This window comes from Myotis yumanensis, unplaced genomic scaffold (assembly GCF_028538775.1).
Source record: "Myotis yumanensis isolate MYYU_CA2020_CCGP unplaced genomic scaffold, mMyoYum1.0.hap1 SCAF_5, whole genome shotgun sequence".
NCBI classification, from domain to species: Eukaryota; Metazoa; Chordata; class Mammalia; order Chiroptera; family Vespertilionidae; genus Myotis; species Myotis yumanensis.
Genome location: NW_027223756.1, coordinates 108,109,628 through 108,131,403, shown reverse-complemented (window position 1 = coordinate 108,131,403; position 21,776 = coordinate 108,109,628). Strand labels below are relative to the sequence as shown.

The following is a 21,776-nucleotide window of genomic DNA, read 5'->3' as shown; positions in this document are numbered from 1 at the left end:
ACAGTCATTGGTTGGTTAGATACCCCTACTATTTGTACTGAAGCTTTACCCTAAGGGAGAGGGAAACTTAAATGGGTAGGGTTAAGGACAGATAAAGTGGCCCCAGTATCCACAAGGGCTTTAGTAACTTCTCCTTTGATGATAATTTCAATTTCTCCTAAAGTATCAGTAAGGAGAAGGGGAAGTACCCTCTCATAGTCCTCAGGGCAGCCCTATGCTTGCTTCTGTCTCTTTTCTCTTTGTAAATCCCATTTCAGTTTTTTACCTTCTTTCCTATGGTGGCCTGGCTTTTTACAGTAAAAAGACTCCTTTCTCTCCTTTTCTAAGAGACTTCTGAGTAAAATTGACTTGGTAGCTTAATTGTTGGAGCTGTAAGTTCATACTTTGGGCAGCTTTATCTTTTTCCTTCTTTAGGATAGTTTAGATAGCTGATCAGCCAGAATAGCCAGTTCTTCAGCATGAACGGCCTGCCAGTTTAAATTTGTGTTGTTTGATCAAAGTTACAAGCGCTTCATCTAGTCCTTCCAAAAATGCCAAATTTAGTAAGGGATCATTTTGATGATCCTTGAAACTATCTAGCGACAGACCTGAATATCATTTGAAGGTTTTTTCAAAATGTTCAAAGAAATCAAGCACTGGTTTATTGGGCTTTCTTTTACATTGCTGGATCTCGATCCAGTCCATTTTCCAAGGAAAAATCTCAGGTGTGGCTTGATAAAACCGGTGGGCCAATTCCCTGCATTTTTCTCTGTCTGTCTCTTTCTGTTTTAATAAATCATTTACAGGAGTATGCCAGGGAACCTTATTCAGCCATTCTGTTGCCTTGCTCTCAGAAACCAGTAGGTATATTAATTGGAACAGGTCAGAATAGCCAGGATCACATGTCCTAACAGTTAATTCAAATTCCTTTGCAAACCCATCGGGGTCCTGGAGAGGGTCAGGAAAATCTTTAGCTAGGTTTCTTAATTCTGATCTAGTCCAAGGAACATATAGAATTGCTGGATCCCCTCTGCTGAGACAGGCTTTTCCTGGAAAGGAGCTGCTAGAATTCCTGAATTATCTTTCTCTGAGTTTGTATTATCATTTTCCCCCAGGTCAGCAGGGAATGGTAGTAGAGGGGATACAGAAGAAGGAAGAGAGGTGGAGGGCAAGTCTGCACGAGTAAGCTCAAGAGCAAAGGGTATAGAAGAGGAGCAGTAGAAGGGGGAGGAATGGGGTCTTGGCACTTACTAGTACTTGCTTCTTCGGAAGCCTTCTTTAGTTCAGAGACAGTCTCTCTCTAAAATTTTCTCATTAACTTCCTGTACAGAGGATATTTTAACTGATCCTCTCCTAGAAGCCTCTAATTTCCAATCAAGATAAGCTTCCCATTCATTTAATTTAATTTTAAAGCTGGCTTTTTCTAATTGAGCACACAGAAAAATAAATTTGGAGGTGCCAAAAGGTCCCCACTTTGGCCATTTTAAGATGATATCATTTTTAGTTAAATTTTCCCATTTTTGTGGATACTTGCAAGTTGAAATTCCATATGAATTGTACATGTACCCTGCTGGAGTGTTAACAGAGGGCTGGGATTCTTGGGGTTTATCAACCTTAGAGGTGCAATTTCCCATCTTTTAAAATTTTATTATTATTTTTGGCTATCTGCAGGAGTCTAGGCAAATTTTCTAGGGATGTTATGTAGTGGGTTGCAAAGTGTATTGCTTATGGGTTGAGCTCCATGAGACTCTCACACCTCATGTCCCAATTTAACCCTCTTACGTGTCTCAGTTTCTCTCCTAGATATCTAAAACAGCCAGAAGGGCTTGGGGCACTGGCTTACCAGGCTTTATGGGTGCTCCCCCAGATGAGCCAGTCAGTTAATTACAGTGGAGTTGGAATTTCCTATGGGGCAGCCTGCATGTCATGAAGTATAACCTCTGACACCTCCACAAAGGTTCTTAGTCGCCTAAGAACACCCAAGAATCTGGGCAGGAGGGAGGATGTGCCCCTTTATCTTTGGAGCTGAACAAGTTCAGCTCTCATTTATATGGTGAAAGTTTTTTGCTCAGACTCTCAGAAAGCAATTCCAATTGAAGAGCCCAAATCAAAACCAGCCGCCTGTTTTTTCCTCCAGTCTTTTCATAGTCTGGATTCTATCAACCCTTAACCTTAGTTCCACCTCGAGGATTTTAAAACACAGCTCAAATAAAGCCAGACCATCTACCAAAGCAAGGGAAGGTCCTGGATCCAAGATACAACTCACCCAAGTTTACCCAATGGGCAGGGAACCAGCGGACTCAATGGGCCCTTTGCTGGATCTTAGCGTCGAGCCCAGGTCCACTGGACAGTCCTGGGTGAGCTTCTTTGGAATGCTGCTGTTACTACTCCAAGTAATGTTAACGTACAAACATTCAAACCTTTAAAGAATTTTTGTGAGTTTATTTGAGCCAAACGACAATTGCCGGGAAGCAGTATCTCAACAGATTGGGATAATGCTCTGGAAAATGGAGGGTTTTTACCTTGTTTTTATAAATTACCATCAAAGGGGAAGACGTAAGTGGGTTACATGAAATCCACTGGTGACAGATTAGGGAGGTGGGAGAAAGCAAAGAGGGGAAACCTCTGGGATTAGATAAAAAGTGAAATGATGGCCATATGCTTCTTTTACATAGATGGATACAGGATAGTTTATATAGTGAACAGTCGACCATTAACATGATAACAATAACAGTGAGGGAATTTGTGGTTTTCACCCTGGTGCCATTTGTTGTGCCCTGAGGGGTCTGGGAAAAAGGAAGTTACAAGTTACCCTGACATTCCACAGGGATGTTATCTTAGATACAGAAAGACAATAGACTCAGTAAAGATCGAAGTTGATCTTTGTCAGGGAAAATACTGGCCTAGGACATGACTACCCACTAGAAACTGCTTCTAGTTAAATGTTTAATTTCAGACCATCCTTTGTGGTTACTTTAGGTCAGGGGTCCTCAAACTTTTTAAACAGGGGGCCAGTTCACTGTCCCTCAGACCGTTGGAGGGGCGGACTATAGTTTAAAAAAAAAAACTATGAACAAATTCCTATGCACACTGCACATATCTTATTTTGAAGTAAAAAAACAAAACGGGAACAAATACAATATTTGTATTTGCATGTGGCCCGCGGGCCGTAGTTTGAAGACCCCTGCTTTAGGTCTTTGAGTTTGCACAACCGCCATGCAGGCCTTCCCTAAACTAGTCAAGTTAGCATGTGGCCTTTTTTTTCTTTCTTTCATCCATAGCTCCTAGAGATGGGGGCCCCCTCCTCTTCCTGGTGCTGTGAGGGGGACCCCTTACAAATGCAGGTTTCCCTCACAAAAGTAAATGTCTCCTCAGCTTTCAGAGCTTCCCATGGCTGCCCTTTCTTAAAAATAACCAGCTCAAATTAATATCCCAGAGGTGACGGGTTCTTCCCTTCACTGCCTTTGTAGACTCTGAGAACAACCCAAAGGTGACATCCATCCCTGAGGGAGAGATGGAGAGGAACCAAGAGCTGAAGGAGGACGGTGGTGCTCCCAGCCAGCCGCTGGGCCCTACGAGGCCTGGTGGCCACAGAGGGTCTCTGCAGGACCAGGCTGCAGGGGGAGCAGAGGCCTCAGGAGACAAGTCTTCAGGCAGCTCGGCACCCCAGGATCAGACCAGAGGAGGTGCCCCCTCAGGAGGGAAGGACCAGGAAGGGGCCGGCCCCACTGCCTCTGCCAAATGGAAGGAAGATGTTGCCCAGAAGCTCCCGCTGCCCATGGCACAGGGGGGCCCCTCAGAGCCCAGGAAAGACCCGCCAGCCATCGGGCAGCAGACGGGGCCCCCTGCCTCCAGGGTGAGTTGTGGGGAGGTGTGAGGACTGGAGTGGGCCTGCTATGTCCTTGACGCCTGGCTATGCAGTGTGGTTCCAACATGGCCTCCTGGTCTGGGAAGGACATCCTCTCCTCCTCTGGGACTTCTCTTGGGAACGGGGAATGGGAGAGGCTGCCCTCCACTCCAGCTGCTGACCCTGTCACTGTGCCCATGACCCTGATGTCACCTGGCTGGAGGCGATGCTGACCCTCATACCATTGAGTCACAGTCTCCCTGTCCATGTGGTCTTGGCCCTGATGTTTGGGGTCTTTAGTTTTTCCAGGAAACCATTGTCGCAGCCGAGCCAGCAGATCCAGGGACAGAGGCTGAGAACAAAGCCCATAGTAAGACTCAGTCACTGAAACAGCCGCCTGCTGGGGCCCCTGCCTCCTGGGAGCACTGCCAGGTGAGGGTCTTGTTCTGTAGGAGGGGTTGTGGCCCTGCGGTCTGTCCCACAGTTGGCTCCTCTCATTCAGTTTTTTGCCGATAGGTGCTGGGGTGGAGCCCTGAACGATCACTCCTGCCTCAGAGCTCACTCTCTAGAGGGGAGATGGGCCATGGGGAATGGATGAGGATGAGGACAGAGGGCACTGGGGGGCACCCAGGGGACATGCCTGGGAAGGCCTCTCCCACGAGGGGTTTCTTGTAGTGAAGGCCTGGCCATGGGGAGACTGGGGACGTGGCCCCAGCAGAAGGAATGCTAGGGCCAGGGCCTGAGGCAGAGTGTGGTGGCTGCTTAGTGATCAGCAGGAAGCTGGTGCCCAGGGAACAATGAGGGGAGAATTTGGGTGTGGAGTCCTCAGAAGCCATGGTGGGGGCCCAGACCTCAGGGGCAACCTTGGAGGCTGGTGTTGAATGTGGGGGTTTGGTTACTTGTCCCAGGAAGCCAAAACCAAAAACAAGACTGCCATTTCTGGGGGGAAAGCCAAGCCAGAAAACCCAAAGGAGCCTGAAAGGGGCCATAGGAGCAACACGGCTGCCCTGAAGGACAAGGACCAGGAGTGGAAAGCTGATGCTTGGGAAGTTCCAGGGAGGTAGGGTGTGCGGCGCAGGGGGCCATGGGGCCATGAGGCGGCCTGCCCCACAGATGCAGGCACAGTGCCCATCTGCCCCACTGAGGGCATTCCCAGGTTCCAGGGGGAGGCGGGGGTGTCCCTGGGGTCCCAGAGGTGGCACTGGCCTCACAGAACTTAGGAGAGCACTAGCCAGCCCCTCCCCCCGCCCAGCACTTTCAGGGCAGATTGTCCCCTGCCCTATGCCCACCTCCCACCCCTGTAGAGGGGAGGCGAGAGGACCCACAATGCAGGTGGTAGGTTTGAAGTGTCAATGTGCTTGATTTCTGCTGGGTGTGTGTTAATGTGCAGTGAGGAAACACAGATCACATGTGTGTGCATGTGTATGTGTGTGTGTTTGTCCATGTGTGAGTATGTCTATGTGAGTATGTGTGTGTTTTTATGTGTGTGAGTATGGGTGTGTGTTTATGCATGTGCGTGTGCTTACATATGCATGAGTATGTGTGAGTATTTGTATGTGCACATGTCTGGGTAGACAGAGTTGGGGTCTAATCGTCATTTCCTGGTGGCTTTCTTGCAGCCCCCTAGGCCCCGGGGAGGGGGTCAAAGTGTTCTTCCACGCCATCCTTTCCAAGGACTTCGGCTTCGACCCTGACCAGCACCATATAGTTGTCCGGGGTGGAGAAGAGCTGGGGAAGCCAGAATGGAAGGTCAATGTGTGCGAGCTGCGTGTCACCAAGTGAGTGTCCTTGGCTCACAAGCAACCCCGCAGGAATGTACTGACATCCATTCTTTGAAATCTATCGTGACAGTGCTTTTTAGCAAAACTGATTACATCCTAGGCTTTTTGAAAATGAATATTTCAAACAGCTCTTCCCTTCAATGCACTTGTCCTGTGTCCCCAGGGCCCGCTGCCCCTCGGTCCTGTCTGGGGACAGGGCCTCAGCTGGCGTCCATGTGTAGCTCTCGCTATGCACTCCATGCTGGGTTTCAGAAGAACTAAAACTTCCAAGAGGATTTTCTGATAACTGGCTGGTGTCCCCTCTGTTCACAGACCCTTAGAACAGGTTGGGGCCCTCATTGAAGGCTGCGCCGTCCTTTCCAAGCGGCTCCTGGACAGACCCGTTCCATACAAGTATGTGGTCATAGGTAACAAAGGCTCTGTTCAGTATGAGTTCATCGACAAGCCGCAGGACAAGGAGAGCAAGCATGTCAACCGTTGCCTGCACCTGAAGTCGTCGCTGCTGGGCTCGGGAGGTAGGTCCCGTGGGCAGTGGCCGCAGGCACATGCAGGGCCCCACCCAAGCCCTGTGTGACAGACCTGAGTTTGGAAGCACGTTTTCATCAGTTTAGCCTGAGCTCTCACGTATGAGAGGAAACAAGGGGAAGGATTTGTCATTAAGCTGCTAGGAGGAAGGAGGCTGGGCACAGAGTGGTAGGCAGGGCAGGAGCAGGAAGAGGCGCATCGGCCCTTTCCAGGAGATTTCCATGTGGTACCCACCCGCCACCCCACTGTGTGGTAGCAGCCACTCTTCTCTTCATTTCCTATTCTCCGTTTTGTCTTCTTTTTCTTATTTATATCTTTATCTTCCTTTGGTGTTTTTCTTTGCTGTTTTTTACTCACTGCATGCAGTTGCGTGAGTGTGTCTGCGTGTGTGTGTGAGTGAGTCTGTCAGCCCCAGGCCCTGTCTCCTGTACTGTCTGTCCTTCATGGGCTGGGCATCCTGACGCCCAGTACGGGGACAGTGGCACTTGCACTAAGTCCCTTACGGAGTGGGGCTCACTCACTCGTGAGTGACACAGTTTCAGTATAAAGTGTTTACCCACAGAGTGACCATTTTCTAAGGGGCTCGTGTGCCACATTTGCTGAACCATCAAGCTTGCTAAAGACATGTTCAAAGTACATTCAGGCTGCTGGATGGCACCTACCTCTGTATGGCATCTGCATGCCTGTCCTCAACCCAGTCGGCTCCTCACAGGCCGGCCCTTGTGCTGCTGGCCTGTGACGGGCATCTGCCGGGAGTGAGGCTGGCTACCTGCCCAACAGTTCTCTGGTCGTCCTTTCTTCCCTTCCTGGGCTCACTCCTCTGCTCCTGCTGGTCAAGAGCCGCCTCCAGGGCAGAGGGTCCAGGTCAGGCAGGTTGTGATGCCTCCTCTCCCCTCTAGACTGGCATCAGTATGATGACATTATATGCATGAAGTCCACTAGAACCAAGAAGCAAGTCCTGAATTCTGTCAAGGAATGGATGGGGATGGAGGTGGTAAAAAAGAAGAAGCTGGCGGCCTCCATCATGCTGGACCATGTCCTCAGCATCCTGCAGACGAGGAGCACTGTCAACTTGAACAGCTTCTTCATGCAGTTCCGCCAGTTCTATTCTGTCGTCAGTGAGCCCATGGTCTACGAGGAGCAGGCGCAGACCTGGACCTCCCTGCATTACACAAAGAATCAGGTATAGACTTGGGGGGCACATGCAGCCACTCCCTCCATCTTCTGAGCAGCCAGCATCACCCCACCTCCTGGTGGCCAGTTGACCCTTAGACTCAATGGGCAGGTGCAGATGGGGGCAGGTGGATCTTCATTCCTTTTCTCCAAATACCTCCTCTTGGGAATTCTTTGTTCTTCCTATTTTCTTCCTCCTCCCACTGCTGGTCCCACCTCCTCACCTGACCCCACCTCTACCACCTGGTTAAGCCCCCACTTCTGGCCCCACCTCCTCACCTGGCTCCATCCCTCACCTGGCCCCACCTCCTCACCTGGCCTCCAGACCAATAGGAAGAAGGGGTGGAACTCTCCTTTCTGCCTCTCCACTTGCACTGTGGTGGGGCTGGGGTAGTTCTGAGATACATCTGGGCCCACATATGAGATGACCACTGAACCGTCGTAATCACCCAGGCCTTACCTGAAAGCCCCTCCACACGCTGGGGTCTCCGGACACCATTGTTGGGGGCAGCTCCCAGAGGTCCCAGGCAGCTGGGCCCGGAGAGGCGGTGCTCGGGTCACAGAGCTGTCCCTGCCCCTTGGGGCCATAGGCCTCTGCTCAGGTGAGGTGGACCTCGGCGCAGCGATGGTGCAGCTCAGATGGGTTCGGCTCCACACTTCTGTCTCCGTTTCCCCTGGGCCAGGTGAGGGAATACCTGTGGAAGTGTTTGCAAAAGCACATGGCACTGTTACTGGAGAAGAGTGAAGACCCTCTGCCCACGGACTTTCCCGTGAGGAGTAAACTGAAAATGGGCCTGATCGCCCTGCACGTGGCCGAGGAGCTGAAGCTTTCTCTCTCCAAGAATGACCTGGGCACCCTGTGTGACCTCCTGTGCACCAACTCCAGTTCCCCCGGTGACCTCTTCGACGACCTCAGCCTCATCTTTAGAACATCTCAGAGGTAGTGGGTGTAGGTGTGGGTGTGGGTGTGTGTGAGAGAGAGAGGGAGAGAGAGAGAAATGATTTTACAGCCATTTCTACTGGTTTTCATCTGGTTATAAAAATAAGTGCTGGTATAGAGGGGAAGAAAAGGTACAAGAAATAAAAACTACCTATAATGTTACCACTCACTGTTGTCATTTCAACATTTATTCCTCTTGCCCAGCGATTCTCACCCTTTTCACCACATGGCACAGATACATTAATGACTGGATTTCTGCAGCATGCCAGAAGCATATCTTTGCTGACCTTACCACAGAATAGGTATGATTGTGCTTCATTCACTGGAAGGCTACTGTTGTGTTGGCTGTTGTCATTTTTCCCTGACAACCTAAGGGAAAGCGGCCAGGGCCCTGACTCCATGGGTAGGCAGTGCAGGTGTTAAAAGCCTGGAGGCACATCAGTTGAGAATCACTGCTCCGCCCTGTCCCAGGCATAGATGCTCATTTTCTGACATAAGCTGTTGAACACGCGGCTCTGCAGAGGCTGTGCTGTGCCACATCACATGATGAGTGGCTGTAGGAGCCCAAGCCCAGGACACTTACAAAAGCAACGTGGGTCTCTGCCACCTCCGAGTTTAGTTCAGGAGACAGGCTGCTGTGCTGGCCAAGGCCATCGGAAGTGTGAATGTCTGGCCAGCATGGAGGGCCTTGCCTTTTGCCGGGTAGGGGCACCTACTCCACCCTCCGATGGTCCTGGCATCTTGCTGCAGATGCTCGGCCACGGTCTGACTTGAACTCGAGGCTGATATTAGGTGGCCTGCCCTGACAACAGTGAGTGGTAACATGATGGGTTTTACGAATGGACAAGCCAGCTGAGTGCTGTTCATTTTCACCAAGGGGGGTGGTGGTGGATGGACGAAGTGTGTAGATGTCCCGAGTCTGAAAGCAGTGATGCTTTGTGATGTAGGAGACACTTGATTATAGGCACCTCCCGTTGAAGAAATTGCTTTACACTTACACTGGCTGTCACCAGAGGCCTGGGATCACATGCCAGCCAGCCAGCCATGGCACTGGGCAGGGGTGACTTAGCTGCCTGAGCCTCAGTTTCCTCTGCTGTCAAGGAAGATGGAAATGCCGCCAACAGTTTACTGGGGGCCTTCAGTCGAGGTCTCTTCAGTGCCCAATGCGTTGGGGTTCACACGAGGGCGCCCTATCTCCTATGGGACCCTGCTACTCCCTGGTCCAGCCACTCTGCTCAGCCACCCACAGTGCGCCTGCCTGCCCTGTGTGAGGCACAGGCCCTTGTTGGTGGGACGTCAGACCACAGGTGAGCTGACTGGCACCCTCAGCTCACGGAGGGGTCTCTGTCCCATTTCCAGGTGGCGAGACTACCTGGTGAACCTGTGTGGAAGGAGCATGGACCAGGGGGTGGACCTCTGGGTGGGCACCCTGCCCGTGCTCCACCTCTGCATGGGGCCACTCCTCCCAGGACGGGAGCCCAGGATTCAGCCTGAGAACATCTGGGCAGCCCTCGAAGGACTCTCTTTCTCGGAGTTTCGGGAGAAAAGGGCACATGAGTAAGTGGTGGGCTCCACTTCCCCACATGAGTCTTGGTGGACCACCCTGGTACACTCAGTCCTGCTTCTAGGACACAGTCAATGCATCTCTTTTTGTAAAATGACTTCTTTAAAATATATGAAACATATAATACAAAGAAAAATACAAAAATGGCCTGTTAGCAATCTTCAGAGTGTGAAGTACCAGCTTTTTCTAAGAGGAAACACAGAAATCACAATCTACAAGGGAAAATGGTGGATCCAGTTTAAGTGCACACATTCAGTTGAAATCAAAGAAAACACAAATGCAGATGAAGGACAAAAAGTTAATGCTCACGTTTTGCCAAGCATGCCCCACTGGTGCTGCCTTTTAAGATCCTGTCTGTAATTCCATGCCCAGTGTGTGTGCATCGGTGGGGTGCAGACCCTCAGTGTCTGTTAAGGGATGGATGGATCAAAAAGACGTGGTGTATCTATAAAAGGCAGTATTATTCAGCCCTGAAAAAGAAGGCAGTCCTATTGTTCGTACAACATGAATGAACCTTCAGGGCATTAAGCCAAGTGAGATGATTCAGAGAGAGACAAACTTTGTATGATCTCACGCATCTATGGAACCTAAAATGTCAAACTCATAGAAATGGAGTAGAATTTGGTTACCAGGGTCTGGGGGCTAGAGGAAGGGGTAGATGTTGGTCAGAGGCTACAGACTTCCAGCTGTAAGGTGGGTTCCGGGAGCTAGCACAGTGGTGTGACTAGTCAGTGGTGCTGCATTGCAGACATGATTGTTGCTAAGAGAGTAGATCTTAGATGTTCTCACCACCAAAGGGGAATGAAAACGAAGGAGCATTGACCTCGGAGGTCAGCGGCCAACGTGATGCAACATACAAGTGTATAAATCCACACATTGTTACTCCTTCCAGTGATACCACGTTATCTATCAACTACATCTCAATAGAGCTGGAAACAAGGGTGGATTCTTAGTGTGTTTTTATTGTAAAACATACGTAACCGAGAATTTACCAGTACAACCACTTCAAGTGCACAGTCAGAGGCATTAAGCACATTCGAATTGTAGTGCAGTTGTCCCTCCAGAGCTCTTTTCCAAACTGTAACTCCGTCCAGTGAAGCGCTCACTCCCCACCCTCCCCGCCCTGGCCACCTCCCTCTGCTTCCTGCCCCTGTGGGTGGGACCACACAGGATTTGTCCTTTTGTGTCTGGCTTATTTCACTCAACATCATGTTTTCAAGGTTCATCCATGTTGGTGAATTCTTAATGTTATTGTTTCCTTTTCATTTCATCCACCTCTTAGCATTGACATTATTTTTTAAACCCAAGCTTCCTCGATCCTCCCTCCTGGTCTGTGGTCGGCATTGCAGTGCTCACCGCCCTCTCCCTGCTCCGCTCTCCCTCCGCAGGAAGCAATTACTCCAGCTCATGGTAGAGAAGAAATACCTGCTGAGTGTGGATGAAGACCTGTTCCGGTCCTGGTTCAGTCTGCTGCCTCTGAGCAGCCTGGCTGCCTACCTGCAGGAATTCTCTGACTACCTGACTCGCTTTCCAGCGCGTGTCCTAGACTGTCTGCTGGGGACCTGGTACCGGCTTCAAGGACTTAAGGATGTCAACAAAAACATGGAGGTCCGTAGCCTGCAGCAGGCGCTGGAGGGCTCGCTTGGCACAAGTGCCCCAGCAAGTTAGCGTGCAGAGCCCTGCTTCCTCTTCCCGGGGAAACCTGGCGGGTGACACACTTAGAAACAGTGCACTGCACCTGGCAGTGTGGCTCAGTGGTTGAGCATCGACCTATGAACTAGGAGGTCATGGTTCAATTCCTGTCAGGGCACATGTCCTGCTGTGGGCTCGATCCCCAGTGTGGGCTGTGCAGGAGGCAGCTGATCAATGATTCTCTCATCACTGATGTCTCTATATCTCTCTCCCTCTCCCTTCCTCTCTCTGAAATTAATCAACAAATAAATAAAAATAAAGAAATTTTTAAAAAGGAAGAAACTGTACTGGGAGGCTCCCTGTTTCTTCCGTTTCAGTAAAACTCTAGCCTCCCCTTGTTTATGTCTGTGTGAGGCAGGGTGAGAAGTCACCCCCGAGCATCGGGACATGACACAGTTACCATCTTCCTCTCCCATTTTGGGGCTGAAAACAATGGCATAACTCTAAATCTCGAATTTATTTCCGAAAGATCAAGTTTAGTATTTGAGCACCTTAAAACACGTTTGTAGAAAGAAAATAATGTATTGCTTGGTTTTATTCATGCTGGGTTTTTTCAGGTCTGTTTTAGCAAAGACTGTGGTGCCGTGATTAAGTCTCTCCTGTCTTCCTTTTCTTCACCACCCTAGGACATTGACAAAACTTTAAAAATGCTGCTGCACCTGCTGGTTACCTTTCAGGACAAGTAAGTAGCAAAGCAAAAGGCTGTCCGGGGGCTGCAGTGGCCCCCCACCCCGGGTGGCAGTGTCCCAGAGCTGCCGCCATGGTTGGAAGGCCATAAACCATGCATAGCCCACTTCCTCCTTTGATTTATTAATGTGATAATCCTGTTTTTTAAGGGACAATAATAGCTATGAACTGGTGACATTTTAGTCTGGTTTTCTATGCATCTCCCACTTGTTTCTCAATGGTCGTCGTCATGCTGCACACCCAAGCCTGTGCCCTGTGCTCCATCAGCATCGAGCCTTCACATGTCAACCTTAGCACAGCTCCATATAATCATCCGAAATCATTGGCTCCTGGCCTCTGACCCTGGAGGGGCAGTGCACAGGACACAATAGAAATGTTCACAGGGCAGGACAGGCAATCACTAAGAGTCCGCAGCACCTCCCCTCTCCCTCACCTGAGTTCTCAGGTGTTCAGGTCAGAGGCGGGGCTCTCAGGACATGTGACTCAGAGGCCTTAGCCAGCTCTGCACAGTACAGCATCCCCCGGCCATTCGCTGCTGTGGCCCTGTCTGAGCCCACTTGGATCAACTCAGCAACTGTCAGTAGACACAAAACCTGGTTTTCACCTGGAGGAGGCTACACAGCACACCGCCTTCTAGCTTCTCTTCCTTTTGCCCTCCCTCCCTGTATCTTTCAGAAGAGTTTTCAAATTGACATAATAGTTTAATCTTTAAAATGTACATTCCTAGCCTTTTCTCAAGTAAGGGGATACCCTTGGAATAGTTTCACTCATCTTTGTTAAAACACTTCAGACCAGGGAGGTGTCCCTGGTTTGCTTTAAATCCTATCTAATAATAGACAAACATGGTAATTGATCATACCTTTGCTACGCCTCCCATTGGCTAATCAGCACGATATGCAAATTAACCACCAACAAAGATGGCGGCTAATTTGCATACTGCAGGCAGGGCGGGACAGCACCAGCCGCCATCCAGGGCAGGCCAGCCCCAGAAGCTGCCCAATATGGTAGTAACTCTATCAGTAAGCACTCTGAAAGTCAGTGGCATAAATGCACCAATTAAAAGACAGATTATGAGGGTGAATCAAAAACAAAACCCACTTTAAATATAAAGACATATTAAAAGTAAATGAATTAAGCTGCAGCCTGTTTTGCTCAGTGGATAGAGCATTAGCCTGTGGACTGAAGGGTCCCAGGTTTGATTCCAGTCAAGGGCATGTACCTCAGTTACTGGCTTGATCCCCAGTTCCTATCAGAGCATGTGCAGGAGGCAACCAATCAATGTGTCTCTCCCTTTCCCTTCACTCTCTCTAAAATTCAATGGAAAAATATCCTTGGGTGAAGATTAACAAAAACAAAGTAAATGGGTTAAGTAACATTAAAGAGATTATAAGAAAAATATATTCCAAATTTTGTTAGTTGTATAATGGTTATGTTTAAATTATTAACACCTAAGAAATTGGGTGAAGGGTACATATAATATGCTGTAGTATTTTATAGGGTTTTTTTTTACATGTATGAGAGTATTTCAAATTAAAAAATTAAAAATTAATAAAATATTAATTGAAATGTATCTGCATTACATGAAAAATCTCCTAATTGCTTCTAGCATAATTTATTAAATTATGCTAAAATTTACAAGGGTTCAATTAAAAAATATCTTAATTCTAAATGATATAATAGAAAATATATAATAGTGCAGTTATAAGCACTTATCTGAAAATAAAAATTTAAAGAAGTGAATTTAAAGAAGGGATTAGCCAAAGAAAATATATGCACAACCCATGGACACAGACAACAGTATGGTGATGGCCAGAGAGAAGTGGGGGGCAAGAGCTGGGTAGAGGGGGCAAAAGGGGGGAAATAGGGACATCCTATACAATAATAATAATAAAAGGCTAATATGCACATTGAACGGTAGAATGACCGGTTGCTATCATGCGCACTGGCCACCAGGGGGCAGACGCTCAATGCAGGAGCTACCCCCTGTTGGTCAGTGCACTTCCATATGGGGAGTGCCACTCAGCCAGAAGCTGGCTCATGGCTGGCCAGCATAGAGGTGGTGGCAGGAGCCTCTCCCACCTTGGTGGCAGCACTAAAAATGTCCAACTAGCCAGAACCGGTTTGACTCAGTGGATAGAGCGTCAGCCTGCGGACTCAAGGGTCCCGGGTTCGATTCCGGTCAGGGGCATGTGCCTTGGTTGCAGGCACACCCCCAGTGGGGGGCGTGCAGGAGGCAGCTGATCAATGTTTCTCTCTCATTGATGTTTCTAACTCTCTGTCCCTCTCCCTTCCTCTCTGTAAAAAATCAATAAAATATATTTAAAAAAAAAGAAAGAAAAAAAATTTAAAAAAAAATAAAATAAAAATGTCCAACTAATGGTTTAGACTTGATCCCTTGGGGGCCTAAGCCTTTAGTCGGACATCCCCCGAGGGCTCCCTGGCTGCCAGAAGGATGTCTGACTGCAAGCTTAAGCCTAATCCCCCAAGGAGTGGGCCTAAGTTGACAGGTGGACATCCCCCAAGGGGTTCTGGACTGCAAATGGACACAGGCCGGGCTGAGGGACCCCCCGCTCCCGAGTGCACAAATTGTTGTGCACTGGGCCTCTCATTTATATATATATATATCGATTTCAGAGAGGGAGAGAGATAGAAACATCAATGATGAGAGAGAACCACTGATTGGCTGCCTCCTGCCTGCCCTCCACTAGGGATCAAGCCCACAACGTGGGCATGTGCCCCAACCAGGAATCAAACTGTGACCTCCAGGTTCAGAAGTGGACATTCAACCACTGACCCACATTGGCCAGGTTGTTTGCTTTTTATCTTGGTTGCAAGTTTGAGATGGATTGAAATCTCCCCGATGTTATGCTATATAGGGATCCAATGGATGCCTTGCTGCTGGTACTTAACGGGAAGGAGTGCGCCCTGGATGACGGTGATGTTTCCCGTTCCCTGGGTCCCTCCAGTGATTTCTCTTCGCTCACTGCGGTGCAGGGTTCTCCAGGAGCCCTTGGTGCCGTCCTACCTGACCGTGTGCCTGAAGCTGCACGAGGCCGTCTGCGAACTCACAAAAGGCCTGATGACTCACGAGCTGCTCGCCTTATCTGCCGAGATCGTCTGCATCGTCATCAGGCTGAAACCTATAGTGGTGAGTGGGCTCCAGGTGTGTCACGCCCAGGACAGCAACGGAGTTTCCAGTGACCTTGTTCACAAAGGAGCTGGGCCAAGTGTGGGATTGCAGGATGGCACAAAGCGGCTGCTCCCCTCATCCGTCATCCAACATGCCCTGGCCTGCTCACCGCACACAGGATACTGTGTGACCCCATGTGCACCTTGGCCTTTGGGTCTCAGGCTGGAAGGAGGGGAGTTACAGTGCAGGTGGTCGGGTGACTGGGCAATTACAGAGCAGAGAAGATGGCGGGCGGCAGGTGACACCCCCCCCCCCCCCCCAATGCATGTCCATGGATGGTCTTCTCCTCTGAGCTTTTCCCTACACTTTAATGGTAGCAGAGGACGGGCCAGGACAATTCTCTCTCTCCCCCCCACTCCCTACTTCCCCTTTGCTAACAGGACTCCGAGGAAGGGCCAGGAAGTGACACTGGAATGAGGACCTCAGTGAGGAGTGTGGCCCAGGGAGCCCTCGCTGCCACGAGAGCGTGGTTTCGGGGAACCTTCAAGCAGCGCATCTTCTGCAATTCAAATGACTCTTCTGTCAGGTTCACCTACAGCAAGGAGATCCAGGTGAGCTGGCGACCGTGCATGGCCCATGAAATGTGTCTGCACAGGGATGCGACACCTCAGGCTGTATCCTGAGCACCAGGACCTCAGCGGGGTGCCCCATCCTGTGCCTGGGCCTCAGGCCTCGAGTCCCTGCCCTCCCCAGTGAGATCTGAAAGGCCAGGCACTGGTCACATGCCTACCGGGAGCCCCGGCAGCAGACAGACCTTGCCAGGGAGGTGCTCTGGGCGGGGGGACTTGTGGGGGGCATTTGGGGTCTGATTTAGTACTAAGGTTATGAAGTTTGTGATGCTGGACTTGGAAAGAAAAGATGAAAGCAGGAACTACCAGAACTTGAAAGGGAAGCTGGGCAGAATGGCATCTGAATGTGAGAAAGAGAGACATGAGCCCCAAAAATGGTGGGCGGTGCGAGGTAGCAGGTGGGAGGTGGGAGCGTTTTGAAGATGACCGGTGTGGAATAGAACTGTGTGCTGTGGAGGAGGGCAAGGGACGGGGCGACCACTGGATTGGGTCTAAGCTTACAGTAACACCTTAAGCACATGTGGACAGGGCTCTGCCAGGGCTGGGCAGGGCACTATCTGGGAAGCTTTATTCACTCCCATTTTTGTTTTTTATTTTTTATTTTATTTTTTAACATATATTTTTATTGATTTCAGAGAGGAAGGGAGCAGGAGAGAGAGAGACAGAAACATCAATGATGAGAGAGAATCATTGATCAACTGCCTCCTGCACGCCCCACGTTGGGGATCGAGCCTGCAACCCAGGCATGTGCCCTGACCTGGAATCAAACCATGACCTCCTGTTTCATAGGTCGACGCTCAACCACCTGAGCCACATCGGCCAGGTCCATTTTTGGTTTTTAACGTGTCTGTTTTCTCTTTGTGTCCTTGTAGTTATCAAGGTAATCGGGTGTCAGAGTGGCCAAGGGGTCCACCTGAATGACCTCTGCCCTCAATGGGAGGGTTCTGTAGGGCTCATCCCTGTGGAATGGGGCACCTCCGGCTTCATGGGCTGGATTTCTATAAAGCAAAGCCTGCTTCCCTCGTTCCCCGGAGCTTTTCAGAACTGTACACATTGTTCAAGAAAGAAAGAGCCGCAAGGGCGTTACTGGAAAAGAGATGTACTGCATGTTCCATGTTGTATCTGGACCTAGAGAGTCAGGACATATGTGAGCGATGGGAGGGATGTGGACAGGGACCCGCCTAGAGAAGTGTCAGACCCACGGCACTGACCTGAGCGTGACTCATACTGTGTTGTGTGGCGTGTGGACCACGTGGTCGGAGATGCCTGCCCAAGTACTTAGGGGCCAAGTGGCACTGCATTGGTGGCTCACCTCCCAGCGGCCGGGCAGAGAAAACGCCTGAAGAGGGAGAGAGAGCATGTTTGAGGTGAACATTGGGGATCTGATGGAGGTAAATGGCAGCATCACAAGTTTGACATTTTTCAAAATAAAACATTGGAGGAAAATAATTTCTGAATTAACAACCAGTTTCACAATGAAGTACCAGAGTGGTTCCCTGTACAGTCGGGGTCCTTCCTATTCTGGGGCTGAGGTGGGCGCCCTGACCCCACTGACAGCTCCAGTAACAGTGGCCAGGTCCCACGCCAGGTGGCCTCGCAGTGCAGAGCCCTCTGTGTCACCACAGTCATCATTGGAAGGCTTACATTGTGGCATTTCCTGTCAGGGGGCTGTCCCTCACTCGTGGCCTTTGCAGGTGTGGCAGCGGCTGGTGGAGATCCGCTTCCCCGAGGAACACGGTTGGAAGGAGTCCTTGCTGGGGGACCTGGAAGGAAGGCTCAAGCAGGTAGCGGGGTCGGGGCCGTACTTCTTGGGGGTGAAGGCAGGTTCAGAGAACCAGACATTGGTGACCACCATGGAGGGAAAGGTTGTTCAAATGGGTGGACTGCCCTCCGGTGCCCAGGGGTGGGCAAATATGGCTTCATCGCTGCTCCTGGTGCAGCCTTTGCTGCGGGGCCCTGGATGGAATTCCAGAGAACAATGGGGAACAAGGGTTGCACCGGGGAACCCCATGCATGCAGGGCCTCCAAGTGGCCCGTGGTAACAGGAGCCTGTTAAACCCGGCGACCAGTGGGGAAAACACAGACTTCAGGCCCATGACCCTCGAAAGATTGGGGTTGATTTTGTTGTTGTTTATCCTCACCCAAGGATATTTTTCCATTGATTTTCAAAGAGAATGGAAGGGAGGGGGAGAGACAGAGAGAAAGATCGATGTGAGAGAGACACATCCATTGGCTGCCTCTTCCCATACCCCAATGGGCCTGGGGATCGAACCTGCAACTGAGATGCATTCTCTTGACCCGAATCGAACCCGCAGCTCTTCAGTCATCGGGCCGATGCTTTGTCCAAACCGGCCAGGACCGGGGCTGATTTTTTTAAACGTGACGTGGGAACTTTATATATAACGTTCAATGGATCTTTGCAGGAAAACACAAACAAGGAAAAATCGCGTTACTTTTCAAAACTCACCTCTTTTTGCAAACTTTAGTGCAGGCACCTTCTCTGTTGAGCGGTCTTGTTGTTGGTCTGATCTTTGGGGGGCAGTGAGTGGGAAGAAGGTTCCAACAATGGGAAATGGTAAGAGGGTGGGAAAGTAAAAACACTAGGCCCCTGTGTCCCCTGGAGCTCAGAGTGCTGCCCCCAGCTCTGCCCCTTTCGCCCCTGCAGGAGAAGCCGCTCTCCCAGATCTCCGCGTACTGCAGCACTGACTGGGCAGCTGCGGGCGCCGACGACAGCGTGTCCAAGTGCTTCGAGAAATGTGCCATTGAAGCTGTAGGCTTGGCCTGCCAGGTGAGCAAGCTAGCCCACCAGGGACGCTTTCAGGGTCACAGCTGCCTTCCAATGTTGTCAGGAAGGTCTGGTAAGTGCCCATGGGCTCTGAAACAGGCTTCAACCCCCTGTGAAGACACAGGCATCCCCTCCTGGCTGGCAGGACTGGTTCTGGAGTCTGGGGCCCTTGACCAGCTCCTGGAAATGCCACTCAGCTTCCCAAGGTGGCGCAGCTGTGACATGCGGTCAATCACAGCCACTCACATGTGATCTTGAGTCCGGTGGTGTCCCCAGCCGCTAGTGAAGGTCCCTGTGAAGTCCCCGCTCTTGGTGTGCGTTGTCTCGAACACTGCACCTTTGCAGTGAGAGATGCCAAAGATTGACAAAACATTTATGGATAAGTGTCTGTTCCTATCCATTCACTTGGGAATTTTTTTCCTGCAAAGTAAGGAGATATTCTGCTCTACAACGCCTCTCAGGCACAGCCTCCTTCTTTATATGCATGTGTGCATGTGTGTGTGTGTGTAAGTGTGTGTGCATGTAGGTCTGTGTGTGCATGTAGGCCTGTGTGCATGCATGTGTGCTCTTTAGCACTTTCTGTAAGATCATGTCATTTGTGAACAGAGAGAGTTTTTCTTCCTCCTTTCTGATCTGGGTGCCTTTTATGCCTGTTTCTGCCTGACCACCATGAGCAGAGCTCCCAGCACCAAGTTGAATAGAAGTGGAGAGAGGGGCCACCCTTGTCTTGCTTTTCTCTCCACTGAGCGTGGAGTTAGCTGGGGGTTCCATAGATGATAGGTGCCCTTTACCAGGTGAGGAGTGCCTTCTGTTTCTGGTTCAGTATTTTTATCATGAAAGGGTGCTGGATTCTGTCAAATACTTTTCTTAGTCTATTGAGATGATCAGGTAATTTTTTTCTATTGATTCGTTGTATTACATTCAATTTTTTTTTTATGTTCAACCAACCTTTCATCCCTGGGATAAATCCCTCCTGGTCTCGGTGTTTAATCCTTTTTATAAGTTGTTGGATACAGCTTTCTTTTATCCTTTTATTTATTTACTTAGTTAGTTAATCCTCACCTGGGAATATTTTTTCCATTGATTTTTAGAGGGAATGGAAGGGAGGGAGGGAGGGAGGGAGGGAGGAGGAGGAGGAAGAGGAGAGAGAGAGGGAGAGAGAGAGAGGAGAGAGAGAGAGAGAGAGAGAGAGAGAGAGAGAGAGAGAGAGAGAGAGAGAACAGAGAGATTGAGGGGAGAGACATCGATGTGAGAAAGACACATTGATTGGTTGCCTCTTGAATGCACCTCAACTGGGCCTGGGGTTGGAACCTACAACCAGGTATGTGTCCTTGACTGGGAATCAAACACAAGACCCTTTGGTGCCCAGGCTGACACTTTTGGTAAAATTTTAAACTTAAAGAAGGAAAACATTTTGTGTCTTGGGGAAGCAGAGAAGAGTCCTACAATATACTAGTATGTGCTGTATGCAGGCGGCCTTACAAAAGACAGTTTAGGAATACAAAGTATTTGATGGATTGATGATTTACTGATGCTATGTTTGCTGTTTTTCATGACATGAAAGTGCAGGAAAAATGCAGACACTGGTGGTGAGCCAGAGGGAGGGGAGTGATGTGTGGGGCGTGTCTGTGAGTCCACACTGCCACATTTCTGGGGGTTGCTGCTCAAGGAGACAATTCACAGCGAAGCAAAATGCTTTAATAAAAGTGAAGTATTTTACTCTTTTGTGGGTTTTTTTGAAGCTTTGTAAAACTAGTCACAAAAGGTTTCTGAAATTGGGTAATTTACTTCTGTTACTTAAAAACAAAACAAAAAAATAACCCCAAAAAGATGCCTTCCTGAATTCCCTTCTCTGTTCTCATTTTCTTTAGCCGCAGACCAGCATTCTGGAGGGACTCTCTCAGAGCAACCTGCAGAGATTCGGGATCCTCGCGTCCGCTGTGGTCACCAAGTCCTGGCCCAGGTGCAATGGGGAGGCCGTGGACGACTTGGCTGAGGTTCTGAAATACCTACTCACGTGGCCAGACGTCAAGCATCTCTTCAAACTGTACAGTATGTTCTGGGGGGTGTCCACTCACGTCCTTCTGACCTGGAACGGGGCAGGACATTTGACCTGACACCTGATGAGGGCAGCAGATGTCCAGCAAGGAAGCCAATGAGCTAGAGGGGCCCAGCAAGGGCCAGGGTGTTTTGGATGTGGATAAGAACCAATCCTAAGGCCACCATCCCTGGCACACCTGCTGGGCACAGCTGCTGTGTCCTTGAAGCTGTCCTGAGGGTCCTCCTGAAGGTCCCCGTGTGTTTTTGTTGTTAATTTTCACCAGAGGATATTTTTTCCATTGATTTTTAGGGAGACTAGAAGGAAGGGAGGAAGGATAGAGAGAGAGAAACATCGGCATGAGGAGAAATATTGATTGGCTGCCCCCTGCACTCCCCCTACTGGGGATCAAGCCCCAAACCCAGGCAAGTGCCCTGAACTAGCAACCTTTCTGTATGTGGGACAATGCCCAACCACACCGGCCAGGGTGTGCACGTTTTTGTGTGTGTTTTTTAATCATCGACTAATAGTCCATTGTTTGGATGGACCAGTTTGTCTATTCACCTACTGAAGGACATCTTGGGTGCTTCCTAGGTTTTGCAATTACTAATAAAATTGCCATATTGATTTTTAGTGGCATAGATAAACTTGGTGTCCTCAAAATACTGTACAACCCAGCTATTACTTGGAGAGAAATCACCTGGTGGTTAAGCTAAGTATATTTTAAAATTCTGCCCTCTAAATTGATCCTGAAGTTCACATTCAAAATTTTCAAGATAGCCAGGATAAGCAGAGCAGGACCTAGTTGGTGCACCTGTGTCCATGGGCCATGAAAGTGCCTCTGTGATGCCACCTTGCTGGGGTGAATTCTTCTGCCGTGGGAATTCTGGAAATGGGGGAATTGAGAGGAAAGTCTGTGTGGGTCCAGAATACTGAAGGGTGCACGGATTTTAAAAACCCGAGAAACGTGGTTCTCTCAGCTGACTGTGCAGTTGGAGGAATTGTC

At 49.7% G+C, this 21,776-nt stretch overlaps 1 protein-coding gene across 1 annotated transcript in view; it reads left to right on the top strand.

Moving 5' to 3' along the window:
* The window catches only part of LOC139011343 (E3 ubiquitin-protein ligase RNF213-like), a 102,715-nt gene that overhangs the window by 21,696 nt on the left and 59,243 nt on the right, over positions 1–21,776 (top strand). Inside the window, exons 2-16 of the mRNA XM_070416925.1 lie at positions 3,450–3,835; positions 4,127–4,258; positions 4,735–4,886; positions 5,446–5,604; positions 5,920–6,122; positions 7,032–7,315; positions 7,989–8,245; positions 9,605–9,802; positions 11,198–11,417; positions 12,128–12,183; positions 15,183–15,336; positions 15,759–15,929; positions 17,642–17,731; positions 18,613–18,735; positions 20,604–20,784. Coding sequence (XP_070273026.1) covers positions 3,494–3,835; positions 4,127–4,258; positions 4,735–4,886; positions 5,446–5,604; positions 5,920–6,122; positions 7,032–7,315; positions 7,989–8,245; positions 9,605–9,802; positions 11,198–11,417; positions 12,128–12,183; positions 15,183–15,336; positions 15,759–15,929; positions 17,642–17,731; positions 18,613–18,735; positions 20,604–20,784 — 2,722 coding nt within the window. The 5' untranslated portion in view covers positions 3,450–3,493. The remainder of the gene's footprint in view (positions 1–3,449; positions 3,836–4,126; positions 4,259–4,734; positions 4,887–5,445; positions 5,605–5,919; positions 6,123–7,031; positions 7,316–7,988; positions 8,246–9,604; positions 9,803–11,197; positions 11,418–12,127; positions 12,184–15,182; positions 15,337–15,758; positions 15,930–17,641; positions 17,732–18,612; positions 18,736–20,603; positions 20,785–21,776) is intronic.